The 15,059-nt window shown below is 46.0% G+C and overlaps 1 protein-coding gene across 2 annotated transcripts; it reads left to right on the plus strand.

The window, feature by feature from the left end:
• The first annotated feature begins 12,358 nt into the window (after positions 1-12,358).
• LOC125512622 (WAT1-related protein At1g44800-like) lies at positions 12,359-14,678 on the plus strand. 2 transcript variants are annotated; one of them, XM_048677722.1, is made up of 4 exons: positions 12,359-12,634; positions 13,346-13,408; positions 13,536-14,207; positions 14,294-14,678. In XM_048677722.1, exons 1-4 carry the CDS (start codon positions 12,441-12,443, stop codon positions 14,520-14,522), a joined length of 1,158 nt encoding a protein of 385 aa, XP_048533679.1. In that variant the 5' UTR covers positions 12,359-12,440; the 3' UTR covers positions 14,523-14,678. The 2 variants fall into 2 exon arrangements, with proteins under 2 accessions (XP_048533679.1, XP_048533682.1); XM_048677725.1 differs by lacking the exon at positions 13,346-13,408.
• Positions 14,679-15,059: the final 381 nt, after the last annotated feature.

The raw sequence follows: 15,059 nt of genomic DNA on the forward strand, positions 1-15,059 counted from the left end.
GAACTTTTTGAAAATATAAACTGATTTTTGAAATACAATTTTTTTAAATTTTCTAGTGTTTTTGGAAATATTAATTTTAAAAAATTATGAACATTTGCTAAAATTCCAAATATTTTTTTATATTAATGATTATTTTTTTAAATACATTTGTTTGTAATTACTGATAAAATTATGAACATTTTCTTAGGTTAGCAAACAATTTTTGAAAATTATGATGAATTTGGAATTTAAAAATGGGAAAGAAAAAGAAGAAGAAAAGGATAAAAAACAAAAACCAAATAAAATTCCAGTGAGAAAAATAAAACCGGTTTAGGTATCCGTCTAGAAGGTTAAAAAAGGGTTGCTTGCGTTGTGTAAAACGCTCAAATATGAGTCGGCCCAATCTGGTCGCTAAGTCATTTCTCTGTGCGATTGAATGATAGTTCGCCGTAGAGAGTGGTGAATAGGGAATTCCCAGGGAGAGTATTATTTTGTGCGCCAAATGAGAAATTTCATAATCGACCATGTCATGAAACTTCACATGGGCCTTTCAGATTTTTCAGGAATTGTTTGTTGTATGGGCCAAAATCTAATATATAATTCAACACTTAATCCTTCACATATGTATTTTAGTTATGGCAAAAGCCTACCATCAATCGGCGGATTGCAATGGCCGCGTCCAACACCTTCCCTGGATAACACGCGTAAGTGAGGACCTATATACCATCCTTCATGCAACAGGGGCTATACTTCTGAAACATATGCGGTGTTGCAATGGTCTATGAAGGTTTACGTTTTACAACAAAACCTCTCTCACGGAAAATTTCTACAACAAAGCCTCAGTTGATTTTTAAAAAATTACAACAAAACCTCAGTTGCAAAAATGTTTTTGCAACAAAATAATTGTTCCAAAAAAATTTCTACAACATTACATGTGTTGCAGAAATGATTCTACACCGGACCCGAGACTATATCAGCCAAGTGACTCGAGACGACAATCCACAACACTATAGAGGACTTCAGAGTCGCAGCTCCGACTTCTACACCAGACCCGAGGCTGCACACCAAACTAGTCAATGATACTGCCACCCAGGCGACGAAGGCCAACACTACACACAGGAGAATTCCTAAGCCGCCGCTCCGACTTTCCGTCCGGCCCCGAGGCCGTGAGCCAGTCGAGTTGATGGCTCTTTCACCCATGCGACCGAAGCTAATACCAAACGCGCACGAGATTTCCGAAGCCACCGCTTCGACTTCCATCCTGGCCCCGAGGCCGCGCACCCGCCTGGGCACGTCGAGCCCACAAAACCAGCCAAACTTCTTGGTTCTTGTCATGAAGTTTCTTAAGGATGAGCAAACGAGTAAGCCACAACAGATAAGACGCAGCAAGCAAAAAGAGTTTTGCTCAAAAAATAGAGCAAGCAAAAGAGTAGGATTTTTCCTTCCAACCAGACATCACATACATTTTTCATGCAAAGCAAAGAAGACCCCATCAGATCCGCGGTCGCATGATAGGCCGGCGTGGCTCTGGAACTCCAGCCACTGATAGTTTAAGGTGATGGCGCAACCCAAAAGCTGCAAATCATTGCCGCAAAATATTCGATGATTGATATCTTATCGCCTGTTGTTGTCTTCTTCTAGCTAATGGCAGGGTTAGCATTACATTTTATTAATCTATAAAGTTTGAACACTTGAGCAAAAAGCGGATGGGAGTAGTCCTTCTGGTAACAATGATGCCTCTAGTGCTGCCGCTGCTATCCACGTCTATACGTACGTAAGAGGACAAGTTAGCTACTACTACTACGTAGGTTAGCTTAGGTCTATGGGTACGATGACTTGCTTTGGTGAGGCGGCCGCCGCCGGTGGTGGTGGTGTTAACGTTGCTGTTGTTGCAACACCAGCGAGCAACACGGACTGGAGGCGAGTTGGCCACTGGGATGGCTTAAACTAAACTAGTTAAGCCAAGTGGTCTACGTATTTTCTTTTTCGTTCCCTTGTCTTTCTCAATTGACCGGAGAGGAAGAAAGGGTGCGCGCCGCGGTTAGTGCGTCTGATTCATGCCATGCATGGCTGGATAACCTGCCGCGGTGTAACGCCGGTGCGGCTGCTGCGAAGAAACGTCCACCTCTGGTTCCTCTTTTCAGGCGACGCGACGCCGACAGAAGCTAGACGGAAAGTGAGGTGGTCCTCCTCCCCGGTGCTGCTTACCGGAGACGACAAAACCATCAGTTGTCTAGTGGACGATCAAACAAAGGCCTGTTACTTTTGTCCTAAGTGACATTACCCTGAAGAAAGGGCACTTCTTTCGTGTGTACAGCACTAATCGAGCCAACCAACAGTTGATAATGTGGATATGGTGTCTTAGATCATCTCCAAAGCTGGCCCTTAGATTCTGGGCCGAACTGCTCGGACGCAGAGTTTACCATTTGACATCACCCTGCATCCAAAAACCATCCGCCGGTGGTCGTTACTCCTGACAGGATCTAGACTGGCCCCGCAGATTAATACAAGTCTTTTCGCATTATGAGCTTCTGGAAAAGAAGAAATTCCTTATTGATATGAGTAGTCTATTATCCCTATTAAGCCAGACTATCACATACACCCCCACTCAATGGAACCGACGTCCTCGTCGAGCCACAAGAACGTTCCCTTTTGGCACATACGTCTGTGTATCCAGTCCGGTATATGTGCCATGCCGTGTGCCACGACGGGTCACAAACGTCATGAACAACATGACCACGCACCTGTCCACAAACATCCGTGTAACCACGAGGGTTGTCTCTAATACCAATTTGTAACGCCCCAGACACATCCGCCGGTGGTCGTTACTCCTGGCGGGATCTAGACTGGCTCCACAGATTAATACTAGTCTTTTCTGCGCACTTTGTCCTCACTCGTGCGCACCCGGAAGCATCTTCCCGGTCGGTCACCCATCCTGAAACTATTCCAAGCTGAGCACGCTTAGCTTTGGAGTTCTGTCCGAATGGGCTCCCGAAAAAGAAGGAATTCCTTATTGATATGAGTAGTCTATCATCCCTATTAAGCCAGGCTATCACATGTTCGGACCTCCGCCGCATAAGACTCTGACTCCTCTACGTCATCCAAAAGTGCATGCCTTTCCTCTTTCTCTGCATCCGCTTCCTTCATGGCCACAGTCGCCGTTGTACCAACCCGGTCACCTGCCAAGCCCTTGTCGGACCTCCGTGACCTCTAGCCCTCCACCCGGTCACCATACTGCTTTCTCTAGGCCGCCGTTCCACACCTCTCGTCCATCCGCCACACATGTATCATATGCCCCCGAAGTTGCCATTCTTGGGAGTCATCATGCTCGGCAAGTGGTTGGTGAAATGCACATGCTAAGTTTTTGACATTTTTTGTCTTTTGAAGCAATGGATCGGACCTGGAATATATCTACAAGCACTACTTGAGCCTCCCACGAGGAGGATTATGCGGATGAAACAACGATGACGCAGGCAGTCCTTGTAGATGTGGAGCATGCGGAAGAGCATGTTCTCAATTATAAGGGATCGATCAAGGCTCATTGAATGTTGAATTGGAATAAGGCACTGTCGGATGTGGGGTTCCGGCAAACCCTTAAGGTTCGAACACTGTGGTGCGCGTGAAGTCTTTCCCTCCTACCGATCTACGCTCTTGCTCGCTAAGACCTTGCGGACGAACTCGACGAACTCGCAACACAGAAAGACACGGGGTTTATACTGGTTCGGGCCACCGTTGTGGTGTAATACCCTACTCCAGTGTGCTGGTGGTGGATTGCCTCTTGGGCTGATGATGAACAATACAAGGGGAAGAACAGCCTCCTGAGGTTGAGGTGTTCTTGTGCGTATGAACTTGTGGTGTGTAGATTCCCTCAAGCTAAGATGAGATGCCCTCAAGCTAGGATGAGATGCCCCTACTATGGTGGCGGCTAGTCCTATTTATAGAGGCCCTGGTCCTCTTCTCAAATATTGAGCGGGAAGGGAGCCAACAATGGCGGGCTAATTTGAAGGGGGACAACTAGTACAAGCTATCCTGACAAAAGCGGTCTTTGCCTGTGAGAGGCTCTGATGGTGACGCCGTCTTGGGCTCCACGATGACCTCCGTCTTGCCGTCCTTCTGGTCTTAGTCTCGTTGCACCGAAATGGCAACCTTTGCCTGGGGCCTCGGTACTCCTCGCATGCGCTTGCCTCCTTAGCACCAAAAAGGAAATGAGGACGCTGCGCGCGCTGGCGCCCGCCTGGTGTTGTGCGTGATGGCTCATGTCACGAGTCTCATGAGGTTCGCCCCGCCTTGATATCTCCGCTCCTCGTGAGCCTGCCTGACCAGGCCGCTCCAGAGGAGGTCTTGCGTCGCCCGCCTCGCGAGGGTTTTGGGTGCCTTGTTGACGAAGATGGGCCGTACGTCCTGCTGGCTCAGCCACGCCGTGGGCCGCAGGCAGGCAGGTCTGGGGACCCCCGTTCCCAGAACGCCGACAGGCACGAGGGCATTTGACGTTGAGGGATGACTACTTTGCCCCCGATGCTCCATTTGCGAACAATTTCTGTCAGCTCTTTTGGATGCATAAAAATGTGTTCGATTACCTCTACAATGGCATCTGAGCCTACGTTAACTACTCGATCCTAAGAAGGATGTCGTAGGACAAATTGGATTCTTTGGCTGCCGCAAGTGCATGGTTGCATTGTAGATTCTTGCCTATGGTACGACCGCAGATTTGTGGGATAAGTACCTCCAGGTGTCTAAGAGCATATGCGGAGACGACATGGTGAAGTTTGAGATGACGTTGGAGATGACCTTAGTTAGTTAAGCTGCATCGTTTGGTTATTGTCAATGGTTCGTTCTTAGTTTCATCTCTGCTGGAAACTGGACATGAGAATTTCTTCTCATCCAGCTCCTCGTGAATGGAACGAGAAAGCTTGTAAATTTCTCTAATTCCTTAACATTCAAAAATATAATGGTATGGATAGATACACACTAATAGATAATAAAAATGTTTGGACTAAGTTGACGAAACTCTGGCGTAGATTTTTGTCATCTCTTTGGGGCGGTGAGTTTAGGGTTTCTTGTCCTGTGGAGAGATTTGATGTCAGGTGCTTCAGATCTATACAAGGGTTCAACAACGACGACTCCAACTCTAAGACGCTGGTCCTTAGGGGCATGGCATGAATACTATCCGCTGTCATCGATAAGGTCAAGCTAACTCCGGTAGGGAAGCGGCAACAACGGTCCGTCGGCGGCTCGTTCTAGCGACAATAGTGGTCATTCGGTGGTCTTAGAATCTCGATTTAGTTTTTATTATATTTGAGATGCTTTGTACTTCCGGTGTACTTTTATATCAGATCTATGCTTTTCACATTTTTTATAGTAAAATGTAAGTTTATTTTTATATTGAATTTGTTAAAACAGTAAAATAGAATATATAGTCAAGAAAGAAAATCTGGAATATATCTACATGTGTGTATACTTATTATCTACTCCCTCCGTCCCATAATATAAGAACGTTTTTGACACTAGTATATTTTGGGATAGAGGGAGTAGTAATGTTTGGGTGCACGAATCCTTCTTTGACATGTGCCGAGCAGCCGTGGCCCATGGAACGGGACGGCAGGGAGAGAGAAAGCAAGGACCGAAGCCGCGAGATCGATGGGGTAGTGGAGCGGCCACAATCTCCACTGCATACGCTCGTGTCAAACACTCAAATCAGTCGCCACCACAGGTCACCCATTACTCATTGGTACAGCGGTCTATCCCCATCCGATAATGCATGCATCCAACATTCCAAAACCGTCATCCGTACCACCAAACCGGAGGCGCCGACCGACCCCGCAGGTGCGACCAAGGCGAGGTGCGGTGACCATGGCCGGGTTAAGTAACTTTCCAGGGATGTATGCGTTGGAAGGAAGGATCAGCGGAACTGAAGCTAGCTAGCTGCGGCGAAAGGCAAAGCGATCGATCGGAGAAGTGTATTCTGTGGACTGTGGGGAGGAGATCGTCCGATTCGACGGATGCCGGGGGATCGTGGATCCTAACCGGAACGCACCATGGCGCACTAGCTAGCTAGCATTAGGTGGCATGCATATGCATGGCAGCCGGGCGCCGGACGTCGTTCGTCAGGATATCTTACATGTCAATTGCTTCCATTGGCAGTATTAGCTGGATGCCCATCTCACGTCTAGTCTGTGCACCGCCATCTTGTATCTTGTCCTGGTTCGAGAGAGGAGGAGGACGAGGATGAGAAGATATGCCTACGAGCGTGGGAGAAGGGCTAGGGGTGGAAAAAGGGAGTGGACGGGTGAGGGGTGAATGTTGCAGATATGCCTCCGAATGTGGGAGATGCGTGAGCACCAGAAATATGCCCCTTTTCTTCTTCTTTTTTTGACGGGAGAAATGTGCCCTTTTTCTCTTGCCTTGGAGAGCTAGGTTGCACTTGTTCAAACAAGGTGCGGCATAGTCGCTGCTTTCATATTAAGAAAAACGGGTAGCTTTGGTGGTTAACAAAGAAGATCATTTGATGGAGAGCGATGCTATTCATACGCACGGTTTAGATGTAAAGTTACATCGGTTAGCAGTTAGATGAAATCATGGAGGTAGTTATGATCCAAATGAACCAAGTACGCAGGAATAGGATTTTTGTTTGATGAAATATCATTGGCATGTCTTCCACTTGATTTCTATGTAAACTAGCCACGTGTCCTGCGCAATTGTGCTGGAAACATCGATGATTCTATTACGCTCTCTAGCATAGGTATGCAAACATACCCTTGTCATTTTGTGCATAGCTATTGAGAGTAATCCAATTTTGTTTCTATCTGACCTACTTGCATGTTCATGATTTGCACACGCAATTGTATCCATATTTTATTGAAAAGCATGCATATAAATGACAACTGACAACCACACACGCAAGCATTTGGTTCTAGTCATCACCGCTCATTTACATACTTCTCCATCAATATTCATGTTTGTATCTAAACATTCCTTGTCCATGACCCTTTATGCATCGCCCCTAGAAATTGTGTACATTGCTGATATTATTAATTAATCGTTTATGATGGTAAGAGAAATATTTTCATTGACTATAATTTTTTTAGGGTTCAAAACGTGTATCTATCAAACATGTTTAAATCGGATGCACGTCATGAGGACTAACGTGTTTATATCGGATGAAACATATACTTGTTTGTCTGTAGCTTAACTAATAAATAACTTGCACACTTCAACATATATTTCGTGTGAGATCTGTCTAAGTCTAAATATAATGATCTATAGCCTATGATTTTTTTAGATAACGATATTTACTGGTATGACCCATTTATAGGATTATCAAGATTTGAAACATAAGCTATATGTTTATCTATGACTTTGTGATTCTAGCTAATGTGACTATTTAGGTATGATTATGTATATCTAAGAGATGCGATCATTTTAGGTAGGTTATGTTGAATATGTGGCAACAATCTTCAAAAATAGATCTTTTGGGTACAATTATTTAGATCTAACAGACGTGATTTATTTAGGTACAATTGATTTAATGTGTGTGATCTCTTAAGTATGTTTATGTTGATCTAACAGTTGTGGTCCAATAAAAAATAGATAGTCCACTAGATCGACGACCAGATGTTTTGCTTTTCTTTTGGAAAATTCCAAGCACATATATCTTATTAGTAGGTAGATACATAATGCTCTACGGAAAGAATGTCCATGTGACTAATATTTCAACTTTTTCATTAATATATTAAACCTATTGGCACAAGAAATAATATCACTATACTTTTAACGGTAATATTTCCAATTTATTGACACATACACATGATGATCTTGATGATGTCTTTTGTTGCTATATGGTTTGCTTAATTATTCCGACCTCATTGCCTTGCAAATTGCTTGAATAGTATTTAACTGCATGCATAGTATGTTGCATAGTCCAGGGAAATGATCTTTGCACTATCTAAATATTTCACCATAATGAGCACCGGTTAGAAGTGTCTATCTTCACCAATGTTCTCAAGGACATGCCAATGGTTATTTTTAAGAAGAGTAAATCGTTCACAAGGACCGGAGGGTAATTGTCTACTTGTCAACTCATATCGGTTATCTTTGATTCTTGTTGTTTCATTGTTGCTATGTGGATAGAACCGAAGCTAACATGCTGCAAAACCATTGACTCAAATGTTCTTATGATTATACTCCCAACAACTAATCCGGTTGTCTATGGAAAGTAATTAAAGCAAGCCTAACCATAGCTTGAATTTTTGGTGTCCCTATTTAACACTTATTCTACAAACGAATAATTCAGTTGTCTATTGAAAGTAATTAAAGCAAGCCTAACCAAAACTCAGAGATTGGTATTCTGTCACTCTAGCCTCTCCGAAATTCATCACGACAAAATGCTCTCCTGATGGCACATAAATGGTGAAGTGGTATGCGGTCGACATTCGCCCACCACGTCTAGATGATTTTTATACCATAATATATAATCAAACACCAATTCTTATTGCAAAATCATATAAAATAAATCAACTTGCTTTCTTCCATGTTCTTAAGAACATAATGAACTACTCACAAGTCGCATAGATAATCATGTGCAAAGGCATATGAATATGGTTACCAATATGAGGGTCAAATAACACCTCAATAAAACACAAAACATCAAATACTAAACTAGTGATGACGGTGAAGATGGAGAGTGATGGTGTTGTGGATGGAGCTTGTGTGGATGAAGATGCTTCCCATGATGTCTTGGTCTTGGTGGCGACAATGTCCTCAAATTCCCCCGGTTGGAGGAGAATCTGGAGGTAGACTCTCATGTAACTTGGTCGATGAATCACATGCTTTTTATTTCTAATATTATGAATGATGTAACTATATGTTTGCAAATCAATAAACTAACCATGATTGTTCTCCCTAAAAGAAGATAGAGCAAGCTCTGTCATGGACCATGCATTCGTTACAAATGATAACTTTGTGTCTTTTATTTATTTTTGGAAAATTAAAAGATTGCTAAGCTGCACAACTGGAGGTGCCACCTTTAGAGTATTCTCTCAGTTCAACTAAATGAACTAATTTTAAACTTTTAGAAATCATATCACTTTAAAAATTGGACCCCCACTACAAATCCGATGACAGATTTTTGACCAAGGCAAATCGAACGTTTTTCATGTCAAATTATGTTCTCCGAGGATGAAAAGTTTTGTTGGTGAGCATGAAAAATCCGCCTCAGTTTATTTTTTTTGTCAGAAAATTGCCATGCTTACAATCTAAATTCGCCATCATTGCATCTATATAAATTGCCATGAAAAGTAAAAAAAAATATGTCTAAAAATCTGACGCCAAATATTTAGTGTTTCCATAAAAATTTAATTCACTTGGTTGAACTAAAAAGGGCAAGAACGCACCTAAGGGCTATGGCTCACAAATTCGCATGCCTAAAGAAAGAACCAGCAGACATCATGATTTAAATATGGTTTGATCTCCCAGTTCGTGTAACTTTTTGGTTGCTACTTGTGGCACGGTGTGGTGATACTTTTTACATCTGGTTGAACGTCTATGGATCTTTAAATAAATATACGTGGTCTACTCTTAAAACAAGGGGCAACTCAACGGTTTCTCCCGCTAAGATGCGCGCAGACGCGGAAAGATCATGATCGGTTAAACCCACTCGCAGCAATAAGGCCAAGTCGCAGACGATAACACATACACTTTTGTTAGGAGAAAATAAGATCTTATGGCTACGTTATTTTATTTATTTTTGGACATACATGCATCTTTTGCTTTACAATTAGGGTGAAGAGAGTAACATTCACTTGAACATTGATGCTACATCTTATCAGATGATTAACTCACTGCCGGTTTAGCTAGCCACCATGCATGCACGCACGCAGGCGTGAACATGGATGGTTGTCGGTACGTGAGCACTGGTTAGCTCTAGCTAGGGCCAGCGTGAAGAAGACTGCGGTCCAGCTAATAATTACCTCAGTTCCCACAGACCTTGACTCTGATGGCTTCTGACGGCTTCTATTCTCCTCAGGTGCCGAAACGTAATCCAAACCAACGGCCATGGGATGTGCGCAAAAGCAGAGGGATGAAGATTTACAAAGGTGCGTGCACGTGGTGTGGTAGCTAATTTTTCACCTTTGCCCGGAAATGGAATATTAAACTGGGAATGGAGCATATAGCTAAGCTAAGCACTGGAACACACAGAGGATAGGCTGAGGCAGGCTCATGCATGACCCGGAGCTACCGATTCGATGGTTACACCACTTTGCACTTAACCCCTGCACTCACGCTGCACGAGCCAGGTAAGCTTTTGAGCTCGGCTCGGACTTGTGAAGGCTTGGGCCGAGCTTGGCTCAACCCGCTAGGTAAACGGGTCGAGCAAAGTCGGCCTTTTGGGCTCGAGCAGGCCTCGGTGCCGAGCCCGCCCGAGGGATTTTGGCTCGCCCAGTCCAGCAGCAGGCAGGAGCCTCCTTGACCTGAAATGCCGACCTGACAAGTATGAAAGTTAAAGTAGTAGAGAAGAAATGGACGCCCATGAGAAGGCACTACCAGTTAGATGAGGGGTGATGTCAAGGGATCATACTAGCTACCTAGACTGCAAACAACCTACCACACCGCACCGACATACGTACCGGACCCCACGTCACAACAGAGGAGCATCCGTAATCAACGAGTGCTAAACAAGAACCTCGACCGGGAGTTCTGCAATGGGAGGTTGGGACGATTAGCAAGTTGGGAAGGCATCATTGCATCGTCATTGAGCAAAGGTGAACCGAGAAGATAGCAAGAGCCCGAAGCTCGCCACAACACAACGACAACCAATGAAGAGTCTTGAGCATGCACAACCACAGGACAGAGCCATGTGAATGGTAGCCGAAGAGAAAAACATCAAGAAAAACACACCGTTGTTGCCCCAGTTGGCCGCACCACGTTGCCTGCACCTGCAACAACAGAAGCCGTCGTTTGGGTCTCTAAAACGACGCCTCCAAGGAGGTAGTGTTGTCAAGGACACAACACAATCATCCGATCCACAAGCCCGGTCTTAGATTTTCACCCGAAGACCAGAAAGCAATGTATTGTAGGTGTTGGAGCTCCACAACGGCGCCTCCTACAAGGAAAATGGTGTATATAGGCGCCGCTACCAGATATCGACATAATCTATGCAGGATTCTCGCCCGGAGTTTGAGCACATCTCTACAGCAAGACGACTTACCGACCACAACCACCATCGAACCCTTCCAACGAAGAACAGGCACGATGACCCACATCAGCCAATGACACCTCATGGAGACCATTGACAACCCAACATCAACACTAGGCGTCGGATCCACCAATAGGCGATCGGACGTAGGGCCACTAGACGCAGCGCGAGCCTCCGAGCAGAATGTCGGCAAGGAGCAGAGGAGCGCTGTCTGAGGTGAAGAACCACCATGGTTCCGAGCACTAGCCATACATCATGCGCGATGACACGCCCCACACGCGCCATACTGGGCCCGCCAAAGAACATATCGAACGCGCCCGCAGCGCCGACCGAAGGCGTGGAGATCAAGTCTGGCTGCTACAGCACCGCCTCCACCCACTGCACCACACCACTAGCAGCCATCGCCGCTAACCTTGGCCCCAAGCCAGAACACCATGGGACTCAGCGGATTTTGGATTTGACAGGACGAAGATGGATTCGCCGCACCAGGGAGCCCCGCAACCATTGACGACTAATGGAAGGTCAGTCACAACAAACGCAAAGGGGATGAGATGAAGGAAGGACCCGAACAACGGCCAAACCCCGCTCCCACAGGGCCTGATCTAAAGCAAAAAGGCCATATCCACGATGCACGCACCAGGAGTTTTCGGGCAAACATATCCCAGATTAAAAATATCTCCTCACGGTGTATCCCCAAACAAACTATGCTCGTTTTACGTGATTATACCCTTCTATAGAATAAAGAGTGCCAAATGTTTAGTATCAGTCGACTCAGACTTAATGAAGTCTCGGTCGATGCTAAATTCGTGAGATCTTACATGAAAATTCGTGTAATTTTTTTCTTTTTTTATATGTTTTGTCGGTTGACTAAGTCCCAGTGGGCCGAGATCTAGTCACAGCCTTAGTATATAGGCATATAAACATTTAAAAAACACAAAAAACTGCTCTCTGCAACTCTACTGTATCTGTATGTGCTGTCCAGTTTGCCTCAGTATCCATCTCCAGTTGGTTTGAGCCTGAGCCAAACCCAACCTGGCGGCTCGTCACAGCTTCCGAGCTGAACGGTCGGCTCGCCAAGCCCTGGCTGGGCAAGGTGACCCTGCACCCTCCACTGTGCACAGCAGCAGCACCGTTGGAGCCTCTATATAAACGAGACAGCCATTCCTCATCACAGCCATTCCTCGGCAGTAGCTAAATCCAATCGGGCTCGAGCTACCATAGCTACAAGGGAAGAAAAACACTCGCAAACTTCCAAGCGGGGAAGACGACGATGGGCATGGGGTGGAAAGCCGTGAACGACGCCAAGCCGTACCTGGCGATGGTGCTGCTGCAGGTGGGGTTCGCCGGGATGTACATCGTCGCCGTGGCGTCCCTCAAGCGCGGTATGTGCCACTTCGTGCTCGTCGTCTACCGTAACATCGTCGCCACCGTCGTCATGGCGCCCTTCGCCCTCTACTTCGAGAGGTAACAACTCATCTCATCCAGCGCCCACACGCCAATCGTGTGCAAGCTAATGCGCACCCCACGATCGAGCAAACACCACACGTACAAATTGCTCATTCCCTTTTTTTCGTCTCTCATTTAGATGGTGACCTTCTAATCCAGAAAAGTAGTACATACATACCCTTAAAAAAGTACTAGTAAACATATGCATCTTGATACCTTATTGTATTCAATTTTGTCATGTCGGTCGGTCCTTACGTGAATTGTATTTTGATCTTTATGATAGAAATCACGTATTGTCATGCAAAAAAAAAAAGCTATCCCCCTTTTCTTGTGACGTGTCAAATAAGGCTGATCATAGCGGGAGTAACTTAGCTATGTGGCATGTACTGAATGAAGAAAGAAGTGTTTAGAGTAACATAATACGGTATTGTAATAATAACGCAATCGAAAGCAAAATGTCCATGCATGCAACATCTATATATGCATGGATCCATCAGAATATCAGATTGCATTAATCAGTAGAAGTAGAAAATGATACACACGCAGGTAGCTGGTGATTACTAAAAACCAGGAACCATTGTCACTTCACCCCACCATCCTCAGTTCCACTCATACTTGGATTATTTCGACGTTTATACCTGGATCGGGATTCATGAAATTAACATCAGAACTAGTTAACGTGCTAATTAATTTTGTATTTACACCAAATTACGTGAAATGCATGTGCAGGGGACTGAGGCCAAAGATGACAATCACCATCTTCATCAAGATCATGGGGCTCGCATTACTCGAGTGCGTGCGTTGCGGTTGATTAATTCGATCCGCCGTGGTCCATCAATCCATTCATGCATGACGACAGAGTACCAAGCTGCTGTTAGCCTGTTACTGACATGTGGTTTGTTGCGTCTTTACCTTGCAGGCCTGTGCTTGACCAGAACCTCTACTACATGGGCGCGAACCTGACCTCGGCGGGGTTCGCCACGGCGCTGATCAACATCCTCCCGGCCGTCACCTTCGTGTTGGCGCTCATCCTGCGCATGGAGAAGGTGCGGCTGCGGAGCTTGCACAGCCAGGCCAAGATCGCCGGCACGGTCCTCACGGTGGCCGGCGCCGTGCTCATGGTCCTGTACCACGGCCCCGTCGTGCAGTTCCCGTGGACCAAGGGCCAGCACCACGCCGGCAGTGCGGCTGCCGCCGCCGACGGAGCGGCGTGGCTGAAGGGGACCATCATGACCATCGCCGCCTGCGTGGCCTGGTCGTGCTTCTTCATCCTCCAGTCCAGCACGCTCCGGGACTACCCGGCGGAGCTGTCCCTCACGGTGCTCATCTGCGGCGTGGGCTCGGTCATGAGCACCGCCGTCGCCGTCGTCGCCGAGCGCGCCAACACCCATGCTTGGGTCATCGGCTTCGACACTCGCCTCTTCACGGTCGTGTACGGCGGCATAGTGTGCTCCGGCGTGGCGTACTACGTGCAGGGCATCGTGTCGAGGCAAAGAGGCCCGGTGTTCGTCACGGCCTTCAACCCGCTCTGCATGATCGTAACCGCCGTCATGGGCTCCATAATTCTGAAAGAGGAAATCACTCTCGGAAGGTACGTATTATAGTGCTGCTGCCATTTTCAGATCGACGAGTACATGCACTAATGGTATCATTTGCTCTCTTTTTTTCTGTTTTCAGTGTGATTGGTGCAGTGATCATCGTGGTAGGTCTCTACTTTCTCATCTGGGGCAAGAGCACGGACGGCATCAGCCAAGTTTCCGACGTCAGTGTCAAGGGCGCCAGCGAGCTGCCCTTAACCACGGCGACCAACGGCCACGGCAGCGACAGCGGCAAGCACGTGCTTGGCAACGGCAACGGCGACGTCCATGTCTTGGATGTTGAGACGCCGACGACCAATGGCCACTAGCTCAGTAGCTACTAGTTAAGGGATCGACAGGAGTAGCGAGTAGCTACGTCCTATACGTCCACCATCGTCCATCGACGAATATGTCTGCCTTTTTCCCCTGGTATGTAGTGCATGGTCCATGGATCGATCATGCATGAAGATGAATTTTGTTCTCCATTTTCCTCTTGTCAGCTTTTCCCTAGCGACGATCCTATCATGTGACTATGCGAGACAGTGAGATCGAGTGAGCAAGTGCTAATTATACCATCCCCTGTGCCGGGGTACGTGGATATTTGGAACTTGGGTCTACGCGCATCCCGCATCCGATTAAACATTTAAATTAAAAAACACATCAATTTTTTAAAACATTTCTGATTTTTTTCAATAAACATGATATAGTGTGTTATACTTATGTCTATAGTTTCGTGAATTTTTCTGGGCGGAAAAAAATTGTAACTACAAAAAACTTCAATAGCACCTTTTATGTAGTACAAGGACACGGTATGCAATTCGATCCAAATCAGACACGAGTCGATCTCGCGCGCGAGTACGGCACCG

Source organism: Triticum urartu, chromosome 6 (genome assembly GCF_003073215.2).
Source record: "Triticum urartu cultivar G1812 chromosome 6, Tu2.1, whole genome shotgun sequence".
Classification (NCBI taxonomy): Eukaryota; Viridiplantae; Streptophyta; class Magnoliopsida; order Poales; family Poaceae; genus Triticum; species Triticum urartu.